Raw genomic sequence first — 22,448 nt, 5'->3', positions numbered from 1 at the left:
CTTTTAAATGATGAAGCCATTGAGCTCAGTGGTTAAATGTGAGGAACCCTTTTGACTCAATTGTGGGTGGTGGCCCACTAGTACTTCTATAGCAAAATTACCATAAACAGTTGGGCCCTAAACTTCTGTAAAATTTAGACATCCTAAGCGGACATTAGAGACCGGACCCCTTTTACCTCTGGTTCTTCTGGATAGCACCAGTGACTACATTGGGTAGTTGATTTGTGCTTTGAAATATTTTGTGGCACCCCTTTAAAGTTCTTAGGTACCGGACAGTCAGTAGCTTACATTTCTTCTATCCTTTCAAAGATTACTTGTTGATAGTGCCTTGCAAAAAACAGTGCAGAAATTGCACACTTGAAAGCTGTGATGCTGTGGACTGTGGTATTCCAGGGTTTAAACCTGCTGAATAGGGTTAACCCAATGATCGCCAGAAAGATCTCAGTTCTGAGCTGTGCATTGTTGCAATTAGCAGTGTTTGACTGAAGTATTGTTTCCAGTCTTAACCTGGTGAAAATCATGCCGAGAAACAGTGCAATTTACGATAAGTTAAGAATTATGATTGGGGCACAAATGGTTGTTTTCACCCAAATAGGAATTTGCAAAGTGTCTGAATGACCTGAGTATTTGTTGATGGTGAATCCCCTGCTCTTTGAATAAATACGGTAGTTTCTTCTTTCTTCAAAGGCAATAAGCCATTCAAGGGAAAGTTTTTTAAATAGCCCTTGAAAACATATCAGTATAGTTGTTTCTCACTGAGGCACATCATTGTGATCCCTGCTAGTAATGCACGGGTGCGGCACTTAATTGATGGCTTCAATTCCCTGTTGTCCAACGAAAGTCCTATACTAGTACTAAATGCTCAGCTTTAGTTGAGCAGAATTGTGTATAATTAGTACAGTTTTTAAGTTAGTGGACATGGGCCTTTTCATGAGGCGCGAGACATGGCTAAAGTCTTTTAAATTGAAAGGCATGAGCCAGACAAAGTAACTGACCAACTGCTCGATGACAAGACCTCTCTTCGATCCATCCTGGAAGAAATTGCTCAAGCAGTACAACTAAAACACAGACAGCCAAATGGAGGACCACCATCCAGAAGTAGTCATCTGAATGACAGAATCATAGCATTCCTTTTGGTTGTCCAGTGCTTTCTAGTCCTGAAAGGAGAAGCGTTCTTCTTCAAACTACATCACTACGTACTTCCTCTGTAGCAATTCATTTGATGATGGCCTTAGTGATTGTACCTCAACTCCCTATAGACCAGACATTTTATTTCATATATTTCTACCTACGTTTCACACGTTTACAAATACAACTTTAGCTTACTTTAAACGCCAAATGCTCCATTTAAGCCAGTTTTATAATAGCTAATCTATGTCACCGGATCCATTTGCTCATCCTAATTCGCATAAAGAAATCCAGCAAGGTGAAACTACATCTTCCAGTCTTTCTACAGGTCATTTATTTTTAAGAATGTCAGATCTTTCTTTCTTGTTCTACATTTGTAAGTTCAGTTAACCAGTTGCTTCATTTAATTGTAGTTCTCTGTGAAAAAATGTTTTGTTCTTATTTTAATTTTATACATAAATATTAGACATGTTAAGCTGTGTAGGCACCTGATACATAACATGCTTAATGTTTCTGCCTCTGAAGTCCATTGTCTGGTGAATTGCTATATCAAAAGTTATTTTTTTCTTTTGTAATGCCCCTACAATTTCTGTAGTATATTTCAAATAAAACAACTTTTTAGGTTTTCTAAACTCTACCACTCATCTCTTTCTAACCCACCTCCCTTTTTAGGTTGAGCATAACAGCACGGAAGCGATGCTTTTTTCTACGCGTTGTTATCTGTTTGTACTTTTATCCACACCCCGCCCTCACGCCCATTACTATCGCTCGTTCATGGGCTTGCCCTACAAAAATCCTTTGTTATCATTGGTAAATATTTCAAGTTTGTCCCTCCTTGGCGTGCTTTGGTTACCGCCTTTGACATCGACCCTGTTACATGGCTAATTGCACTTTTGCTGGTATGTTTGATTGCAAGCAAACTTGTTTTTCCTTTTGTGTGTCTCCTTCATGCTCATGGTGTGAGGCTTTGAATTGGGTCTCATGTGTGAAATTGGATTATGTTTCATTTTTAATATATGTGGCAAGAAAAGTCTGGTTAGGGGTTTACAATAATAACAGCTCTAACTCGAGCAAATGTGAGACCTATTGCATTGCAAATGCTTGTTTTTAAATAGAGTCTGTTTTCCTTAAAGAAAAACATGATGTATTTCAACAAAACAATGAAAAGTTTTCTTTTCATTTTTTAAGAGTAGGCACTGGTCTGTGTACATTCTGCGTGCTCTGAAAAAATGTTGGTGCCCCCATTGACAAAGGGGAAGGGGTCCCCTAGGGGCCCCTTCCAATTTGTGCATTGTTTACTCCTAATTAACATTTTTGGTAAAATGCGAATGTTTTGCAACCGTATTCTCGGTCTCATAACATTCGCAAATACCAATGAGAGTGGGTATTAGGAATGGACACTCATCACACACCCCATCCTAATACTGAATCGCAAACCCTATTGTGCAAGTCAGTAAAAGGTTACAGATTCACAAAATAGGGTTAGTACATATAGAAAGACTTTTTTAGCAGTAGAAAATAACCCAATATGCCATTTGTGACTGCTAAATTCTTTCATACATGTGTCCCTCAGTTACCAATAAATCATTCAGCAGAAATAAAGACACAAATTGTACCTGTTGTCTCAGGAGGTGTGCTGCTTGTGGTAGTCACAGGTGTTGTGGTTGCTGCTGTAGTGCTCATTCCTGTTAAAAACAGATACACAGATTGTCAGTGGTGCAAGTACTGATACTAACTTCCTCTCCTTGTAACATTATAATTGTTGAAATAAGTAATAACGCCAATGAAGTAGACAAAAGCCCAACCTCCTAAACCGAACCATGAAAGAGTAAGTCTCATGGGTGAGACAGGCAGCTCTAAAGTAACACGTCAATATATTTTTAAATCTTGAATGTCATTAGGATACATAGACCTTTGACTCTGTTTATGACACACACCTCTAGGCGCATAGCTCCCCTCTTCAGGCCTTCACTGGTCATCTTGCTGTTGCTTAGCAACTGGTACTCATGAGGAGAAACTTTGCTCAGACAGTGGTAATGAGTAAAAATGAGAAAATAATGTAGTAATACTAGCATAAATATGTTATGCCACATAATTTGTCTTCTCTTGCTGTGTAATGTAGTCAACCCTACCACACAATTTCGTCAATCCATGCTCCATCTTTCCAATAAACCCTTCCTTTAGCAAGGGCAGCTATTTTTAATATGATGACAGACCGTGAAGTAACCCATACTGGGCCTGTATTCGTCCCCCCAATTAACAGTCTATGGCAGGTGGTTTCAAATGAGGACTGTGACATTGGGCCACCAAAGAACACCCCTGCTTTCTTTCACAGATTTGCTTAACTAATTTTTTTTTACGCACACAATTATCCATGCTCATTAGAGTGCTTTACACAAGACCCTGATGTTTTACATGAAAAACAATAAATACACATTTTTTTCAATCACGGGGACGTACAATTATTTGAGGGAACAACAGCCTGTTTAGCTGAAGCTAGGATATGGTCTTGGTTCAGTTCTGAAGTCGGAAACTCTAACCTCTTGGTTACATCACTTCACTATATTCACGTGCCTACTAAAAGGCCTGCTCCATCACAAAGAAACGCATTATTCTCTTACACAAACAAATATCAGCACTGGTACTGCTCATATTTATGTGAATAGAAGAAACCTTATGCAGGTCCCTTTGCATTAGGCATTTCAAAGAGTTGCAGCTGTAGGTGGTTCTGTGTTTGTATCTGGAACCAATCCAACCTAACAAATTTTACCCACAGTGCCACACTAAACAGACCCCTGCCTTATGCAAATCACTACTGACCAGCTCCTCCTGGCCATTGTTCATCCCACACTGCCATGTGATGCCCCCTCTGAACTACTGTAGATGGAGAGGGGCAAGAACCAAGTTTGAGCGGCGAAGAAAGAATCTCAGGAGAAACAAATTCAGCCAGAGAGATTCCATCTTCTCCATTATGGAACATAGCATAGCCTTGGAGTGTGGGTGGATAGAAGAGAATTGTATGGAATTAAAAACTTTAAAAAAGGACCTATTAGTCTCTCTGCTGAATTTGTTCAGTTGAACACTCTACAACACATCCTTCTTCCTCAAGAGAGCACCAGAGACCCCAGACCAGTTTCAGCCTTTCAAGGCTTCATCCGTGAGGTATAGCTTGGATCCTGTGAGAAAGTGATCAAGGGACGCACATCTGAGTATGCCCATGGTCTCTTAGGGAACTGAATAAAAACTCCGGCGGTATTGGGAATAGGGCGTACAAATAGTCTAATCCACTGGCATTGTCTCAGGATACTGTTCTGCAGGGAGATAAGCACTCGCTTTTTTGACCAGCACTTGATAAAACATTTTGATGGGAAGTGAGCCTGCACTAGTGAGTGAGAGGAAAACATAAAACCAGAAGTGGAAACTATGATATGGAAATGGCCTCTGTCTTGGAATCGAGTTTGAAGACATGAGCAATGGAATTAGTCACCCAAGAGGCACAAAATGTTCAGAAAACCAGGGTAGTAGAAGGAAGACAAAGAAAAGACATGAACGTAATCATAAGCATGTAACCACTTATGTCTTCATAAAGAGACTGAGCCTCCACCACCCAATCAGACTTGTGCCTGTTGTCTGTCTATATTTTCCCTCTCTAGAATCACAAGTCCCAGGAGGCAGCTTGTCCTCCCTCCCACTGCTTCAGATCTTGCTCAGTTGGCCATAGGACATTATCATGATGACAGGACCATGTTACTCATCTAGGTACCCTTTATCGATCTGTAAACCCCTGCATTCATTCTTGAAGCCACTGTCAAGTCCTACCTCTAAAGTCTACATCTCCCTTTTAAATGATGAAGCCATTGAGCTCAGTGGTTAAATGTGAGGAACCCTTTTGACTCAATTGTGGGTGGTGGCCCACTAGTACTTCTATAGCAAAATTACCATAAACAGTTGGGCCCTAAACTTCTGTAAAATTTAGACATCCTAAGCGGACATTAGAGACCGGACCCCTTTTACCTCTGGTTCTTCTGGATAGCACCAGTGACTACATTGGGTAGTTGATTTGTGCTTTGAAATATTTTGTGGCACCCCTTTAAAGTTCTTAGGTACCGGACAGTCAGTAGCTTACATTTCTTCTATCCTTTCAAAGATTACTTGTTGATAGTGCCTTGCAAAAAACAGTGCAGAAATTGCACACTTGAAAGCTGTGATGCTGTGGACTGGATTATTCCAGGGTTTAAACCTGCTGAATAGGGTTAACCCAATGATCGCCAGAAAGATCTCAGTTCTGAGCTGTGCATTGTTGCAATTAGCAGTGTTTGACTGAAGTATTGTTTCCAGTCTTAACCTGGTGAAAATCATGCCGAGAAACAGTGCAATTTGCGATAAGTTTAGAATTATGATTGGGGCACAAATGGTTGTTTTCACCCAAATAGGAATTTGCAAAGTGTCTGAATGACCTGAGTATTTGTTGATGGTGAATCCCCTGCTCTTTGAATAAATACGGTAGTTTCTTCTTTCTTCAAAGGCAATAAGCCATTCAAGGGAAAGTTTTTTAAATAGCCCTTGAAAACATATCAGTATAGTTGTTTCTCACTGAGGCACATCATTGTGATCCCTGCTAGTAATGCACGGGTGCGGCACTTAATTGATGGCTTCAATTCCCTGTTGTCCAACGAAAGTCCTATACTAGTACTAAATGCTCAGCTTTAGTTGAGCAGAATTGTGTATAATTAGTACAGTTTTTAAGTTTGTGGACAAGGGCCTTTTCATGAGGCGCGAGACATGGCTAAAGTCTTTTAAATTGAAAGGCATGAGCTAGACAAAGTAACTGACCAACTGCTCGATGACAAGACCTCTCTTCGATCCATCCTGGAAGAAATTGCTCAAGCAGTACAACTAAAACACAGACAGCCAAATGGAGGACCACCATCCAGAAGTAGTCATCTGAATGACAGAATCATAGCATTCCTTTTGGTTGTCCAGTGCTTTCTAGTCCTGAAAGGAGAAGCGTTCTTCTTCAAACTACATCACTACGTACTTCCTCTGTAGCAATTCATTTGATGATGGCCTTAGTGATTGTACCTCAACTCCCTATAGACCAGACATTTTATTTCATATATTTCTACCTACGTTTCACACGTTTACAAATACAACTTTAGCTTACTTTAAACGCCAAATGCTCCATTTAAGCCAGTTTTATAATAGCTAATCTATGTCACCGGATCCATTTGCTCATCCTAATTCGCATAAAGAAATCCAGCAAGGTGAAACTACATCTTCCAGTCTTTCTACAGGTCATTTATTTTTAAGAATGTCAGATCTTTCTTTCTTGTTCTACATTTGTAAGTTCAGTTAACCAGTTGCTTCATTTAATTGTAGTTCTCTGTGAAAAAATGTTTTGTTCTTATTTTAATTTTATACATAAATATTAGACATGTTAAGCTGTGTAGGCACCTGATACATAACATGCTTAATGTTTCTGCCTCTGAAGTCCATTGTCTGGTGAATTGCTATATCAAAAGTTATTTTTTTCTTTTGTAATGCCCCTACAATTTCTGTAGTATATTTCAAATAAAACAACTTTTTAGGTTTTCTAAACTCTACCACTCATCTCTTTCTAACCCACCTCCCTTTTTAGGTTGAGCATAACAGCACGGAAGCGATGCTTTTTTCTACGCGTTGTTATCTGTTTGTACTTTTATCCACACCCCGCCCTGACCCCCATTACTATCGCTCGTTCATGGGCTTGCCCTACAAAAATCCTTTGTTATCATTGGTAAATGTTTCAAGTTTGTCCCTCCTTGGCGTGCTTTGGTTACCGCCTTTGACATCGACCCTGTTACATGGCTAATTGCACTTTTGCTGGTATGTTTGATTGCAAGCAAACTTGTTTTTCCTTTTGTGTGTCTCCTTCATGCTCATGGTGTGAGGCTTTGAATTGGGTCTCATGTGTGAAATTGGATTATGTTTCATTTTTAATATATGTGGCAAGAAAAGTCTGGTTAGGGGTTTACAATAATAACAGCTCTAACTCGAGCAAATGTGAGACCTATTGCATTGCAAATGCTTGTTTTTAAATAGAGTCTGTTTCCCTTAAAGAAAAACATGATGTATTTCAACAAAACAATGAAAAGTTTTCTTTTCATTTTTTAAGAGTAGGCACTGGTCTGTGTACATTCTGCGTGCTCTGAAAAAATGTTGGTGCCCCCATTGACAAAGGGGAAGGGGTCCCCTAGGGGCCCCTTCCAATTTGTGCATTGTTTACTCCTAATTAACATTTTTGGTAAAATGCGAATGTTTTGCAACCGTATTCTCGGTCTCATAACATTCGCAAATACCAATGAGAGTGGGTATTAGGAATGGACACTCATCACACACCCCATCCTAATACTGAATCGCAAACCCTATTGTGCAAGTCAGTAAAAGGTTACAGATTCACAAAATAGGGTTAGTACATGTAGAAAGACTTTTTTAGCAGTAGAAAATAACCCAATATGCCATTTGTGACTGCTAAATTCTTTCATACATGTGTCCCTCAGTTACCAATAAATCATTCAGCAGAATTAAAGACACAAATTGTACCTGTTGTCTCAGGAGGTGTGCTGCTTGTGGTAGTCACAGGTGTTGTGGTTGCTGCTGTAGTGCTCATTCCTGTTAAAAACAGATACACAGATTGTCAGTGGTGCAAGTACTGATACTAACTTCCTCTCCTTGTAACATTATAATTGTTGAAATAAGTAATAACGCCAATGAAGTAGACAAAAGCCCAACCTCCTAAACCGAACCATGAAAGAGTAAGTCTCATGGGTGAGACAGGCAGCTCTAAAGTAACACGTCAATATATTTTTAAATCTTGAATGTCATTAGGATACATAGACCTTTGACTCTGTTTATGACACACACCTCTAGGCGCATAGCTCCCCTCTTCAGGCCTTCAGTGGTCATCTTGCTGTTGCTTAGCAACTGGTACTCATGAGGAGAAACTTTGCTCAGACAGCGGTAATGAGTAAAAATGAGAAAATAATGTAGTAATACTAGCATAAATATGTTATGCCACATAATTTGTCTTCTCTTGCTGTGTAATGTAGTCAACCCTACCACACAATTTCGTCAATCCATGCTCCATCTTTCCAATAAACCCTTCCTTTAGCAAGGGCAGCTATTTTTAATATGATGACAGACCGTGAAGTAACCCATACTGGGCCTGTATTCGTCCCCCCAATTAACAGTCTATGGCAGGTGGTTTCAAATGAGGACTGTGACATTGGGCCACCAAAGAACACCCCTGCTTTCTTTCACAGATTTGCTTAACTAATTTTTTTTTACGCACACAATTATCCATGCTCATTAGAGTGCTTTACACAAGACCCTGATGTTTTACATGAAAAACAATAAATACACATTTTTTTCAATCACGGGGACGTACAATTATTTGAGGGAACAACAGCCTGTTTAGCTGAAGCTAGGATATGGTCTTGGTTCAGTTCTGAAGTCGGAAACTCTAACCTCTTGGTTACATCACTTCACTATATTCACGTGCCTACTAAAAGGCCTGCTCCATCACAAAGAAACGCATTATTCTCTTACACAAAAAAATATCAGCACTGGTACTGCTCATATTTATGTGAATAGAAGAAACCTTATGCAGGTCCCTTTGCATTAGGCATTTCAAAGAGTTGCAGCTGTAGGTGGTTCTGTGTTTGTATCTGGAACCAATCCAACCTAACAAGTTTTACCCACAGTGCCACACTAAACAGACCCCTGCCTTATACAAATCAGCACTGACCAGATCCTCCTGGCCATTGTTCATCCCACACTGCCATGTGATTTCCCCTCTGAACTACTGTAGATGGAGAGGGGCAAGAACCAAGATGGAGCGGCCAAGAAAGAATCTCAGGAGAAAAAAATTCAGCCAGAGAGATTCCATCTTCTCCATTATGGAACATAGCATAGCCTTGGTGTGTGGGTGGATAGAAGAGAATTGTATGGAATTAAAAACTTCAAAAAAGGAACTATTTGTCTCTGTGCTTAATTTGTTCAGTTGAACACTCTACAACACATCCTTCTTCCTGAAGAGAGCACCAGAGACCCCAGACCAGTTTCAGCCTTTCAAGGCTTCATCCGTGAGGTATAGCTTGAATCCTGTGAGAAAGTGATCAAGGGACGCACATCTGACTATGCCCATGGTCTCTTAGGGAACTGAATAAAAACTCCGGCGGTATTGGGAATAATGCGTACAAATTGTCTAATCCACTGGCATTGTCTCAGGATACTGTTCTGCAGGGAGAGAAGCACTCGCTTTTTTGACCAGCACTTGATAAAACATTTTGATGGGAAGTAGGCCTGCACTAGTGAGTGAGAGGAAAACATAAAACCAGAAGTGGAAACTATGATATGGAAATGGCCTCAGTCTTGGAATCGAGTTTGAAGACATGAGCAGTGGAATTAGTCACCCAAGAGGCACAAAATTTCCTGAAAACCAGGATAGTAGAAGGAAGACCAAAGAAAAGACATGAACGTAATCATAAGCATGTAACCACTCATGTCTTCATAAACAGACTGAGCCTACACCACCCAATCAGACTTGTGCCTGTTGTCTGTCTATATTCTCCCTCTCTAGAATCACAAATTCCAGGAGGCAGCTTGTCCTCCCTCCCACTGCTTCAGATCTTGCTCAGTTGGCCATAGAACATTATCATGATGACAGCACCATATTACTCATCTATGCACCCTTTATCGATCTGTAAACCCTGCATTCATTCTTGAAGCCACTGTCAAGTCCCACCTCTAAAGTCTACATCTCCCTTTTAAATGATGAAGCCATTGAGCTCAGTGGTTAAATGTGAGGAACCCTTTTGACTCATTTGTGGGTGGTGGCCCACTAGTACATCTATGGCAAAATTGCCATAAAGAGTTGGGTTCTAAACTTCTGTAAAATTTAGACATCCTAATAGGACATTAGAGACCGGACACCTTTTACCTCTGGTTCTTCTGGATAGCTCCAGTGACTACATTGGGTAGTTGATTAGTGCTTTGAAATATTTAGTGGCACCACTTTAAATTTTTTAGGTACTGGACAGTCAGTAGCTTACGTCCTCCATCCTAGATGGGCAGATGTGAGCCCAGGATTGAATCAGAAATGGATTTAGATGTATAATTCTTTCATCAGTTGCCATTGAAAAACCTGAATCTCTGACTGGAGTTGACAACTTCACAAAATACTACAATTTCTGAAGGTCTCCTTTCGACCAGAGTGGAATAGTTTCAACACAAAGCATATCAATCAATCAATCAATCACTGCATTTGTAAAGCGCGCTACATACCCGCAAGGGTCTCAAGGCGCTGGGGAGGGGGGGTGCTACTGGTCGAAGAGCCAGGTCTTGAGGAGTCTTCTGAAGGCCAGCAGGTCCTGGGTCTGTCGTAGGATGGTGGGGAGAGTGTTCCAGGTCTTGGCGGCGAGGTAGGAGAAGGATCTGCCGCCGCCGGTGGTTTTTCGGATGCGGGGGACTGTGGCGAGGGCGAGGTTGGCTGAGCGGAGGCTTCGGGTGGGGGTGTGGAAGCTGAGTCGGTTGTTGAGGTAGGTGGGTCCGGTGTTGTGCAGTGCTTTGTGTGCGTGGATCAGGAGCTTGAAGGTGATCCTTTTGTTGACGGGGATCCAGTGCAGGCCTCTCAGGTGGAGTGTGATGTGGCTGCGGCGGGGGACATCGAGGATGAGTCGGGCAGAGGCGTTCTGGATGCGTTGGAGTCGTCTCAGGAGCTTGTTTGTAGTTCCTGAGTAGAGGGCGTTCCCGTAGTCGAGTCTGTTGGTGATGAGGGCCTGGGTAATGTTTTTTCTCGTGTCGAGGGGGATCCATTTGAAGATCCTGCGGAGCATACGGAGGGTGTTGAAGCAGGACGCGGAGACGGCGTTGACTTGCCTGGTCATGGAGAGAGTGGAGTCGAGGATGACCCCCAGGTTGCATGCGTGGTCCATGGGTTCCGGGGCTGTGCCTAGTGACGTGGGCCACCAAGAGTCGTCCCAGGCTGATGGGGTGGGTCCGAGAATGAGGACCTCCGTCTTGTCTGAGTTCAGCTTCAGTCTGCTGTCCTTCATCCAGTCGGCTATGGCCTTCATTCCTCGGTGGAGGTTAGCTTTGGCGGTGTGGGGATCTTCGGTGAGGGATATGATCAGCTGGGTGTCGTCGACGTAGGAGATGATGTTGAGGTTGTGTTGTTGTGCGACGTGGGCGAGGGGGGCCATGTAGATATTGAACAGTGTCGGGCTGAGGGAGGATCCCTGTGGGACGCCGCAGATGATCTCAGTGGTTTTGGAGCGGAAGGGTGGGAGACGGACGTTCTGGATTCTGCCGGAGAGGAAGGATGTAATCCAGGCCAGGGCCTTCTCTTGGATACCGGCGTCATGGAGGCGTGCTGATAGGGTGCGGTGGCAGACCGTGTCAAAGGCTGCTGATAGGTCCAGGAGGATGAGGGCGGCTGTTTCTCCTTTGTCCATCAAGGTCCGGATGTCGTCAGTGGCGGCGATGAGGGCGGTCTCGGTGCTGTGGTTACTGCGAAAACCAGATTGGGACGGGTCCAGGATGTTGTTGACTTCGAGGTAGCGGGTCAGCTGTTTGTTGACAATCTTCTCGGTCACTTTTGCCGGGAAAGGGAGCAGGGAGATGGGACGGAAGTTCTTGAGGTCCTTGGGGTCCGCCTTGGGCTTCTTCAGAAGGGCGTTGATCTCGGCGTGCTTCCAGCTTTCTGGGAAGGTTGCTGTCTCGAAGGAACAGTTGATTGTTTTCCGGAGGTGGGGCGCGATGGCTGCGCTGGCTTTGTTGAAGACGTGGTGAGGGCAGGGGTCCGATGGGGATCCGGAGTGGATGGAGTTCATGGTTTTGATGGTGTCTTCGTCGCTGACGCTGGACCAGACGGTCATGCGACTGGTGCGAGTGGTAGTCGCAGGGGTGGTGGACTCGGTGGTGGGTGCGGGGGGGTCGGGGTTGAAGCTGTCGTGGATGTCGGTGATCTTGCGGTGGAAGAAGGTGGCCAGGGAGTCGCACAGGTCTTGAGATGGCGGGATGTCGTTGGTGATGGAGCTGGGGTTGGAGAGTTCTTTCACGATGCTGAAGAGCTCTTTGGTGTTGTGTGCGTTGTTGTCTAGACGGTCCTTGAAGGCGGTCTTCTTGGCGGTCCTGATGAGTTGGTGATGTCTGCGGGTGGCGCTCTTGCGGGCTGTGTGGTTGTCTGGTGTTCGGTCGTGGAGCCATTTCTTCTCCAGCTTCCGACAGGAGTGCTTGGAGATCCAGAGGTCCTCGGTGAACCAGACGGCTTTCTTGTTGGTGTGGTTGGTTGTAAAGGTCTTGAGAGGGGCGAGGGTGTTGGCGCAGTCGTTGATCCACTGTGTGAGGTTGGTCGCGGCAGTGTCTGGGTCGGTGGGGTCGGTGGGTGGTCTCAGGGCGAGGGCGGTAGTCAGTTGGTCCCCGGTGACCTTGCCCCAGCAGCGGCGTGGTAGCTGTTGGGTGCGGTGGTGTGTAGTGGGTTTTCTGAAGGTGAAGTGCACGCATCTGTGGTCGGTCCAGTGTGGTTCGGTGGTGTGGTTGAAGGAGACGTGGGGGCTTGCAGAGAAGATGGGGTCAAGCGTGTGTCCAGCGGCGTGAGTGGGTGTCGTTACTAGCTGTTTGAGTCCGAGGTTGGCGAGGTTGTCGATCAGGGCGGTGGATTTGGCGTTGTTGTTGTTCTCGAGGTGGAAGTTCAGGTCCCTGAGGAGGATGTAGTCCGTGGAAGCGAGGGCGTGGGTGCTGATGAGGTCAGCGATGGTGTCACTGAACTGTGGGCGGGGTCCGGGAGGTCTGTAGATGAGAGTTCCTCTGAGGGTGGTGTTGGGGTCGGTGTGGATCTGGAAGTGCATGTGCTCGGCGGTGGTGAGGGTGTCATCAGTGTTCGTTGAGATTTTGATGGAGTCTTTGTGGATGATGGCGATTCCTCTTCCCACTCCGTTGGTGCGGTCTCTGCGGGAGATCTTGTAGCCCTGTGGGATGGCTATGGAAATGTCTGGTGCTGAGGTGGCGTTCAGCCAGGTCTCCGTCAGGAAGGCGACGTCAGGGGCAGTGGAGTCTAGGAGGTCCCAAAGTTCGATGGCGTGCTTGCGAGCGGAGCGGGTGTTGAGGAGGATGCAGCGGAGGTGGTTGGGTTCTCTGGCTGGTGGTGTGGAGGGTTGGATGCTGGTGAATCTGCAGCTCCGGCGGGTGAAAGGCCCCTGGGTGCGTTTCGGGGTGGCCAGGTAGCAGGGGGGGTCTCGTCTGGTGTTGAGTGCGTGGAGGGTGCTTGCGTCGTAGTGCAGTCTGGTGTTGCAGGGGGTGCGGGTTCCAGGGGTTCTGGTGCTGGGTGCGGTCCAGGCGCGGACGGGCGCAGACGGGCTTGCCATAGGCGCGCCCGCTTCGCGGCCTCCATATGAGGGCAGAGGGAGGGAGGAGCAGCTGGGAGGTGGGAGCGGGGCGGCCAATGGGAGTGAAAGGGGCGGGGCAGCAGGGGCTCAGCAGCAAGGGAAAAACCCGGGGAAAAACCCAGGGGAAAACCCGGGGAAAAAACGGCGGAAAAAGACGGCGGGAGAGGAACAACAGAGCACAGGGGTACAGAAAGCAAAACACAGGGGCACAGAATGGAAAAAACAAGTGGCACAGAAGCACAAGCTCAGGGGAATAGAAAAAAGGGAGCGAGTAGTCAGGCGGCAAAAGTGGCAACGGAGGTTCAACCCACAGGGGGCTGCGTGGCAGATGGGGGGAGCGACCTGCCTGGTGACAGGGTCAAAGTTCGCTCTCTACCACTGCTTCGCTGCCTCCATATGAGGGCAGAGGGAGGGAGGAGCAGCTGGGAGGTGGGAGCGGGGCGGCCAATGGCAGTGAAGGGGGCGGGGCAGCAGGGGCTCAGCAGCAAGGGAAAAACCCGGCGAAAAACCCAGGGGAAAACCCGGGGAAAAAACGGCGGGAAAAGACGGCGGGAGAGGGACAACAGAGCACAGGGGTACAGAAAGCAAAACACAGGGGCACAGAATGGAAAAAACAAGTGGCACAGAAGCACAAGCTCAGGGGAATAGAAAAAAGGGAGCGAGTAGTGAGGCGGCAAAAGTGGCAACGTAGGTTAAACCCAAAGGGGGCTAAGTGGCAGATGGGGGGAGCGACCTGCCTGGTGACAGGGTCAAAGGTCGCTCTTAACCACATTTGGGATTGTATGCAAGACTTTTTGCTCTCTTGGTTTTTATTAATATTCACTTATTAGTTTATAAACCTTTAACACATTATAGGGAAGATTTAAGAGCCCCTTGCGGCACTTTAATGCCATCTTGGCGTTTTTTTTATGGTAAAGCAGGGCTAACGTGGCCTTTTCCCCGCGCCATTTTTACAAAGTGGCAAAACGCACGCATTGTGCCACTTTGTAACCCTTTTGAGACACATTATGCCTCTGGCAGGCATAATATATTCAAGGTGGGTTTCCAGCACTAGTGGGGGCGAGAAAATGGAGCAATGAAATCTAAAAGGAGGCACACAATTGTTGAGTATGATCCTCAATGTACTTTTCAGGACTAGCATCAACATTTTTGGTGCCAATCCTGCAAAGCGCTAAACTAGCATCAGAAATGTTGATGCTAGTTCCCTAAAAAACACCTTTGTGCGTCATATGTTAAAAGCGGTGCACACATGGTGACGTTACGGGTCGATAAGTGGCGCGAGAAAAGTGGCGCTGCATTGGATGCAGCACCACTTTTCTTAAATCTGGCCCTGAGACTTCACTCCTACTCTGACTACTTAGAGAATCATATACCCAAACAGAGTGGTTTGGCTACTCACGAGGCTTGCAATAGTATTGGGCTCTGAACCACCTGTGATAAACAAAAGCTCCCACACATGGTGATGCCCAGTACACGTTGTCTATTGCAGGACTCTAAAAAAGACGTTCCACACCCACATTTGTACTTTTCAATGTCCTCTCTGCCATCGGAGTGGACCTTAAGATACCAGCTGCCTTTAGCTGATGCTTAAATGTTATTATTGATTTATTGTTCTAAGGGGCTTATACACTTTCCCTTGTTCCAAATGGTTATTTTAACTGACTCATGCTGATTGTAACTAACTGTTACTGGAGTATGCTGATATGGCCCCTCTATTTCTGTTCTAAAGTCTTTTCTACTACATTTAATATTGATAATGACATGTTTACATGCAGTGCTTCTTACCAGACCCAGACAGTTCAAAGTCTGTTACAAATGTAATGCTGCCAACTATTTGAACAATGTAAAGTTAAGGCGAACTCTTGACCTCAATAGCACTGTATACATTAGCAGCTAAAGTTTAAACCAATGTGCCATCATGTTGCAAAATGGAATTGGATCCTTGTATGTCTTACTGCTAATCTACTGGTTTGATCTGGTCCCTGCTTGCTTCTTACCAGGTTAAGGAACTTTTTGCTGGATTTATAAATGTATTTTAGTGTTTTAATGGACAGGAGACAAACAGTGGGCATGTCTCCTTTCTTCGGCACCTCAGAGGAGATTCAATGTAGAGTAACTTCTATAATGAGATCAGGACATAAGGCCCAACTCCAGTTTAGGTAGGTTGAAATTCCGTTTTCTGTATTTTTGCAAAATCGTAAACGTTTCTGCCTTTGACATAGATGTAATCTGTCCTTACCTTTCCAAGAACTATGAAAATGACATAGTGCCTGATTTAGATCTGGACTGAGGGAATACTCCATCACAAATGTGGCGGACATCCTGTCCGCTGTATTACGATCCCCATAGGATTTAATGGGATTGTAATATGGTGGATGGGTTATCCATGCCCAGATATTGATCAGGTCCATAGACATACATAAAAAAACACCTGCCGCGACATCAGTCTGGAACAAGTGTCTTCTTATCCCATATTCAAGGTCAAACAAAGAACAATAGCAAAAACAGTGTTGTACTTTTACCTTATATGTTTAAAAGAGTATGTCTCACGCTACCATCTTGATCCTTATTGGTGATATCAAACGTTTCTAAGGAGATGTTGGAAATTGCATCTTAGGTGGCATATAGTACAAATGGACTTCCACTTGCTCACTTGTCAGGAGAGGTCCTTTGCCCCATATTATCAGGAGCAAGGTACTGCCAGAGCTGATTCTGCCTGCCAGAGATGCTGCCATATTGCACTTTTTACTGATAGTTTATATTGAGCCTGAGTTGATGCTGATGCTAAATGCATGTTTCTCTTCTGCAAATAACACAGTGTCCGTCACTCCTGATATATACAGTGTTCTGCAGGAATGACAGGGGCCCTCATTCTCCCTAACAAAATCTAGATGCAAGTTATTTCAACTCTCTGCTCTCATAGCATAGCACATTGAAGTAGGAGTTAGCTTTTTAGATAATATTTTCACTATTCGTATTGCTTCCAAAACACATTTATGCTGCTTTAATCACAATATGTGTGATTATTTTGGATATGTTGAGGAACAGAGTGCACCTGTTGAGCTAAACATGCTTTTTAGTTAAAGTATCTTTTTCTCACTGAAGTCTGTGTGGGTGGTATTGAAGAGGATGAGAAAGGCTTGTTTCTGATCACAACAGTATCTCTGGATCCCTGTTTAGGGACTGTTAGTAACTCAAAAGCATTGCCTCTGCTTTAACTTTGTTATGGATGGGGCTCTGCTGGGCTACAAAAGCTTGTCGTTCACATTCAAGCGCTAGTGCATTGAACTAAGTTTACTCATGTCACCTGTGGGTGGGAAAGCAAACCTTGTGGATCTGAGACAAATATTCATTTTACCTACCAATATATATATATATATATATATATATATATATATATATATATATAGTCCCTATTATAGAGTATATTATCTTGTAACTACTGATACAAAGGAAACTCATACATGATAAATGATGTGACGTGATATGACTTGACATGGCATGATATGAGATGATTTGATATCATATGATATTGTGAGGAAAGCTGTTTATTATGTGGTGTGGTTGTATGACTTCACAGTGTAACAAACTCCCTTCTTCGATCCAGTCTGACTCATTGCAAAACCCTGGCTTAATCTTTGGTAGCTGTGGCTTCAAGCATTTAGGCTTTGTCAAAGGAAGAAGTGCAAGCATTTAGAAGTACTGAAAGCTTAATCAGAAAGAAACACAGCACAAAGAAAATGTGACATCAATTTATAATAAAAGTAGCTCTTATATTTCTGAATTTTTAGATACCAAGAAAAATGAAATCCACTGTAGGGCTCCAGAGATTTAAATTAATAAGCAAATAATAAGTGATCCATTTTTAACTCAAACGCAATCAAGCACTGGCAACTCGACAATTACTAGTGGTTACTTTGATTTTTTTTTAAAGTTGTGAACAACTACTCCGGCCTGCTTTGGATGACCAACCCTGGCAGGGAGGAAGTCACAAGAGTCAATGAGGATTGGCAGGACCTTGCAGTTAAAGCAGTCTTCTGTCCAGTTCCAGGCTTTGTGGGCTAACTGTGAAAAACATTAATGGAGTGGTCCTGATGCAACAAATGCAGGATGCTGAAGAGTGCTGAGGATGCTGTGCAAGTAATGGGGATCTTTCTGGAGCTACTCCTCAGTCCATAGTCATGGTGGGGTGAATTTGGCCACAGGGGTCAATGTCCCCCAACGACCGGGTGACGTCCGGCCAAAAAACACTTTTCATTGGTCTGCCGATCTACAGTCACAACAAAACTAGGAGTAACCTTTAACTGAAGCTAGCATCCATCTTGGATGACCTACCTGCACTATGACGACTCTTTCAGGCCCAGCAGACCAGGGTGCAACTTTTGAAGATCAGAATTCGGTCTCCCAGTCTGTGGTTTGGATATCATGGGTGATCAAGTGACCTTGGCTACTAACTTTCCAAAGCAGCTTTTGTGATCTTTTAGCTATGCCAGGACTCTGGAAGTCACTTCTTCTTTCTGAGGTCTCAGGGACAACTTTTCTTTGAGCTGGTGACCTTTTTAAAGTGTGCTACTCACCCGTAGGGTCTCAAGGTGCTGTGGGATTGGTCTCAAAATTCAGTCAAAGAGCCAACTCTTAAGGTCCTTCCTGAATTGACGTAGCAATGGCGACTACCTAAGGTGGAGAGACAAGGTGTTCCAACATGTTGCTGCAAGGTAGGTGAAAGATCTCAATATCTCCCTCCAGCTGAGGACTTCCTTATGTGGGGTATGGTAGTGACCGACTGCTGGGAGGAGTGGAGAGGTCTGGCAGGGGAGTAAAAGGTGATGCGGTGGTTGAGGTAGCTGAGTCCAAGGTTGTGGAGGGCCCTGTAAGCATGTACGAGGAGTATGAAGTTGATCCTCTTATTGATGGGGAGCCCGTGGAGGTATCTCAGGTGTCCTGTGATGTGTTCTTGGCGGAGGATGTTCAGGATGAGTCTGGCCGAGGCGTTCTGGATTTGTTGTAGCTTGCTCAGGACCTTCTTGGTTGTTCCGGCATAAAGAGCGTTGCCGTAGTCAATTCTGCTTGTGATCAGGGCATGTGTCAGGTCTTGCAAGCATTCGCTTGGGATCCATCTGAAAATCTTTCAGAGGAGTCAAAGGGTGTTGAAACAGGTGGAAGCAACAGAGTTGACTTGTCAAGGATGACGCTGAGGTGGTATGCATGGTCTGTAGTGGTGGGTGGGCTGCCAAGTTTGGAGGGCCACCAGGAGTCATCCAAGGCTGAGGAGGAGGGTCCCACGATGAGGATCTCAGTCATGTCAGAGTTTAGCTAAAGGCAGCTCTCCTTCATCCAGGAGGCGACTGTTTCCATCCCGTCTTGGAAGTTCTTCTTGGCCGTTGTGGGGTTTTGGGTCAGTAAGATGATCAGCCGGGTGTCATCAGCACAGAAGATGATGTTCAATCTGGACTCTCTGACGATTGGAGTGAGCAGCACCATGTAGATGTTGAACAGTGTGGGACTCAACGAGTCCTCTCTTTGCTAGCCCAAGGATCAGCAGATACAGTCCAGACTTTGTTGCAGCATTTCTTTGGCAGGTCCAGGGAACAGCAGGGTAGTCCTTCAGTCCTCTCTCCAGTGTAGTCATGGCGTACCATTTTTATAACCATAGTTAGTGGTGGGCAGAATTGGCGGAGTGTCATCTCATGGACTTTCACAGATGTACATTAACATTCTGTGGAATTCCATAAAGGTTCAGATTGATAACCACAGCTGGTATACCCCTTGGTGCCCTTACATACTTATTTAAGAGCATTTAGTAGTATATCCCTCGGTGCCCTTACATAGTCATGTAAGGGTACCGAGGGGTATGCACTGGACTTTAAAGCACTGCATACCCCTAATTGCCCCAATATAAATATGTAAGAGCACCAAGGGGTATGCACTCAGTGGGATATCTCTCAGTGCCCTCACATACTCATGTAAGGGCACCGAGGGGTATGCACTGGACGGTAGTGCAATGCATACTCCTCAGTCCCCCTACATAAGCATGTAAGAATACCAAGGGGTATACACTGGAGTGGATACCCCTCAGTGCCCTATGTAAGGGCATTGAAGGGTATGTATTGCACTGAAGTGCACTGATTATTCCTTGGTGCCCTTAAATAGGTATGTGAGGGTGCCGAGGGGTATCCAGTGCATACCTTCCAGTGCCCTTACATACTTATGCAGTGCCATAAACAGGCTGGAAGAGGGAGCAATCTTTCTATGTTTCAAAAGTCATTAAAGAGTAATGTTTAATTTGCAGTTTTTTTTAACATAAAGGGCCTGTCCCCTCTTCCAGCCCTGTTTAAAACTATTACAGTTCTGTTTTAATTCTGCCAGAAAAGCAATGGAATTAATTATTCATTCTGTGTGACTTGAGTAACGTGGAATTACTAAATTACTCCAAATCCACTAGCAGAATTAAATATTCCACTCACACCTACCCATAACATGCCCTTGGGAGATGCGATTGCTACTAGCCAATGGGCTACTAGTTCCCCTCTTGCCTAATGACTTCCTGAAAAGTGTCCGCAAAATCTTGTTTGGTGATTGAAGTATATTAGAACCATAGATGTGCATTATTTAGGGTACAGTAAAAAAAACATATAAAAATCTGGTGTATAAAATAAAAGTTTCTGCAAGACCTCATATATTAATGCATGAAAGTCCACTCTCTGATTAGTTGGGATCCATCTGTTTGTATATATTCCTCCATTCAGACGTACAATATCTCAAAAGTGAGAAGAGGCACAGCATCAACTTTTTGGCCTCCTCAGTCATATGTGTGGAAGACCATCCTCAGTACTAACAATATGAGTAGGGTTTCATAATGACCAGAATAGATTACATGAAGCTGCAGTGCGTCAGCAATTATTAATTAATATAATGAGGTAACAAGGTAGAGTCAATCATTTAGGGGCTTAGTGAATTCCTAGTTATAATTCTGTAGGCAAAACAAATTATATTGTGTGCTGGGTTGAACTGAATTTGAAATCCGGCCGAAACGTAGACGACATTCCAATTCTCACTAATTATTATTATAATTATTGAATCACTGACAAGAATTTGTGCACACTCATTTTTTTCTTGTTTTTCTTGGTTTTCCAGATAAGTATCTCACTCGATCGAATTTCTTTTTTGGAGTGAATATCTTCACATAGACCTTGATTAATTCTGGTTCACAGTAACAATTTATACCACTATATGGTGAAGTGATGAGGAGTGAAGGGGCATAATGTGGGGTTGCATAGAGTAGAATAGCATATAGTGTAGTGATGTAGAGTGCAGTGAGTGTAACACTGTACAGTGGAATAGCACACAGTGTGTGTAGCACAGAGCAGTCGTGTAGAGTGGAATAGCATGTAGTGGAGTGGCGAAGAAAGGAATGACATAGAGTGGAATAGTGTAGGATGGAGTGACATGGAGTGGAGTTGCATACAATGGAATAGTGTACAGTGGAGTAGCATATAGTGGAGTGGAGTAGACTGGATTGGCATAGAGTGGAGTGGTGTACAATGAAGTGGTGTAGAGTGGAATAACATAGAGTTCGGTGGCATAAAGTGTAGTGCTGTAGAGTTGAATGGCATAGAGTGGAGTGGCATACACTGAAATGGCATAGCGTGAAGTGGCATAGAGTCGAGTGGGTAGAGTGTAGTGCCATAAAGGGGAGCGGTGTACAGTCTAGTAGCATACAGTGGAAAAGCATACGTTGGCATGGCATACAGTAGAGTGGCATTGGATGGAGTAACATAGAGTGGAATAGCTCAGAATGGAGTTGCATAAAGTGTAACATAGAGTGGAGTGGCATAGAATGGAGTGAGGTACCGTGTAGTGGTCTGCAGTGAAATAGCATAGGTTTGAGTAGTCTAGGGTGAGGTGGCATAGAGGGAAGTGGCATAGAGTGGAATAATGTAAAGTTGATGGATGCAGAGTGGACTTGCATACAGGGGAATGGCACAGAGTTGTAGTATAGAGTGACGTGGCGTACAGTGGAGTGGCATACAGTGAAATAGAGTACAGTACAGTGGAATGGTGTAGTGTAGGGTGGAATAGCTTGAAGTGAAGTGAAATAGATTGCAGTTGCATAAAGTGGAATAGCATATAGTAGAATGGCATGGAGTGGATTAGCATACAGTGGAGTGGCGTAAACTGGAGTGACAAAGAGAGGAGTTGCATAGACTGAAGTAGTGTACAGTTTAATAGCATGCAGTGGGGTGTTGTTGATTAGAGTGGGGTAGAGAGTAGTGGCATACAGTGTTAGAAATAGAGTGGAATGATGTAAAGTGAAGTGGTATACAGTGGAACAGCAGAGAGTGTAGTGGAGTAGAGTGAAGTGAGGTAGAATGTAGTGGCATATAGTGGAATAGCATGCAGTAGTTTTAGAGAACAGTGGAGTGGTGTTGAATCAAATGGCATATAGTGTAGCGGCATAGAGTGAAGTAGGGTACAGTGGAATATCTTCGAGTGGAGTGGAGTACATTGGAGTGGTGTAGACCCGAGTAGCATGGAGTGGAATAACACAGACTGGATTACCTAAATTGAAGGGGGTAGAGTTGAGGAGCATAGATTGGAATGTCAATGACTAGAGTAGCGAAGAGTGAAATAGCGCACAGTGGAGAGGTGTAGGAGGCTGGCCTGGTTTGTAGTGGGTACCAAGGGGTACTTACACTCTGCACCAGGTCCAGTTATCCCTTATGAGTGTAGAAGAGGTGTTTCTAGCAGCTTAGGCTGGTAGAAGGTAGATATAGCTGAGCAGCTTAGGCTGAACTAGGAGACACCTCCTACTATACCACAGGTGTTATATGCACAATTGTGAGAACATAGCCTCTTTCTAGCCTTGTTACCCCCACTTTTGGCCTGTTTGTGAGC

The 22,448-nt window shown here is 44.3% G+C and overlaps 1 protein-coding gene across 11 annotated transcripts in view; it reads right to left on the bottom strand.

Moving 5' to 3' along the window:
• LOC138283053 (uromodulin-like) overlaps positions 1–22,448 on the bottom strand; it is a 298,687-nt gene that overhangs the window by 242,969 nt on the left and 33,270 nt on the right. For 6 of the 11 annotated variants that reach the window (XR_011201042.1, XR_011201047.1, XR_011201050.1 and 3 more), the window contains exon 2: positions 7,711–7,779. Coding sequence is in view for 1 of the 11 variants with exons in the window: in XM_069221194.1 (XP_069077295.1) it covers positions 2,745–2,813; positions 7,711–7,779 (138 nt within the window). In the remaining 10 variants the exon portion in view is untranslated. Of the gene's footprint in view, positions 1–2,744; positions 2,814–7,710; positions 7,780–22,448 lie in introns of all 11 variants that reach the window. The other 5 variants (XR_011201046.1, XR_011201041.1, XR_011201043.1 and 2 more) reach the window with 1 other exon arrangement.

This window comes from Pleurodeles waltl, chromosome 2_2, assembly GCF_031143425.1.
Source record: "Pleurodeles waltl isolate 20211129_DDA chromosome 2_2, aPleWal1.hap1.20221129, whole genome shotgun sequence".
In the NCBI taxonomy this organism is placed as follows: domain Eukaryota; kingdom Metazoa; phylum Chordata; class Amphibia; order Caudata; family Salamandridae; genus Pleurodeles; species Pleurodeles waltl.
This window is presented reverse-complemented; position numbering and strand designations above follow the sequence as displayed.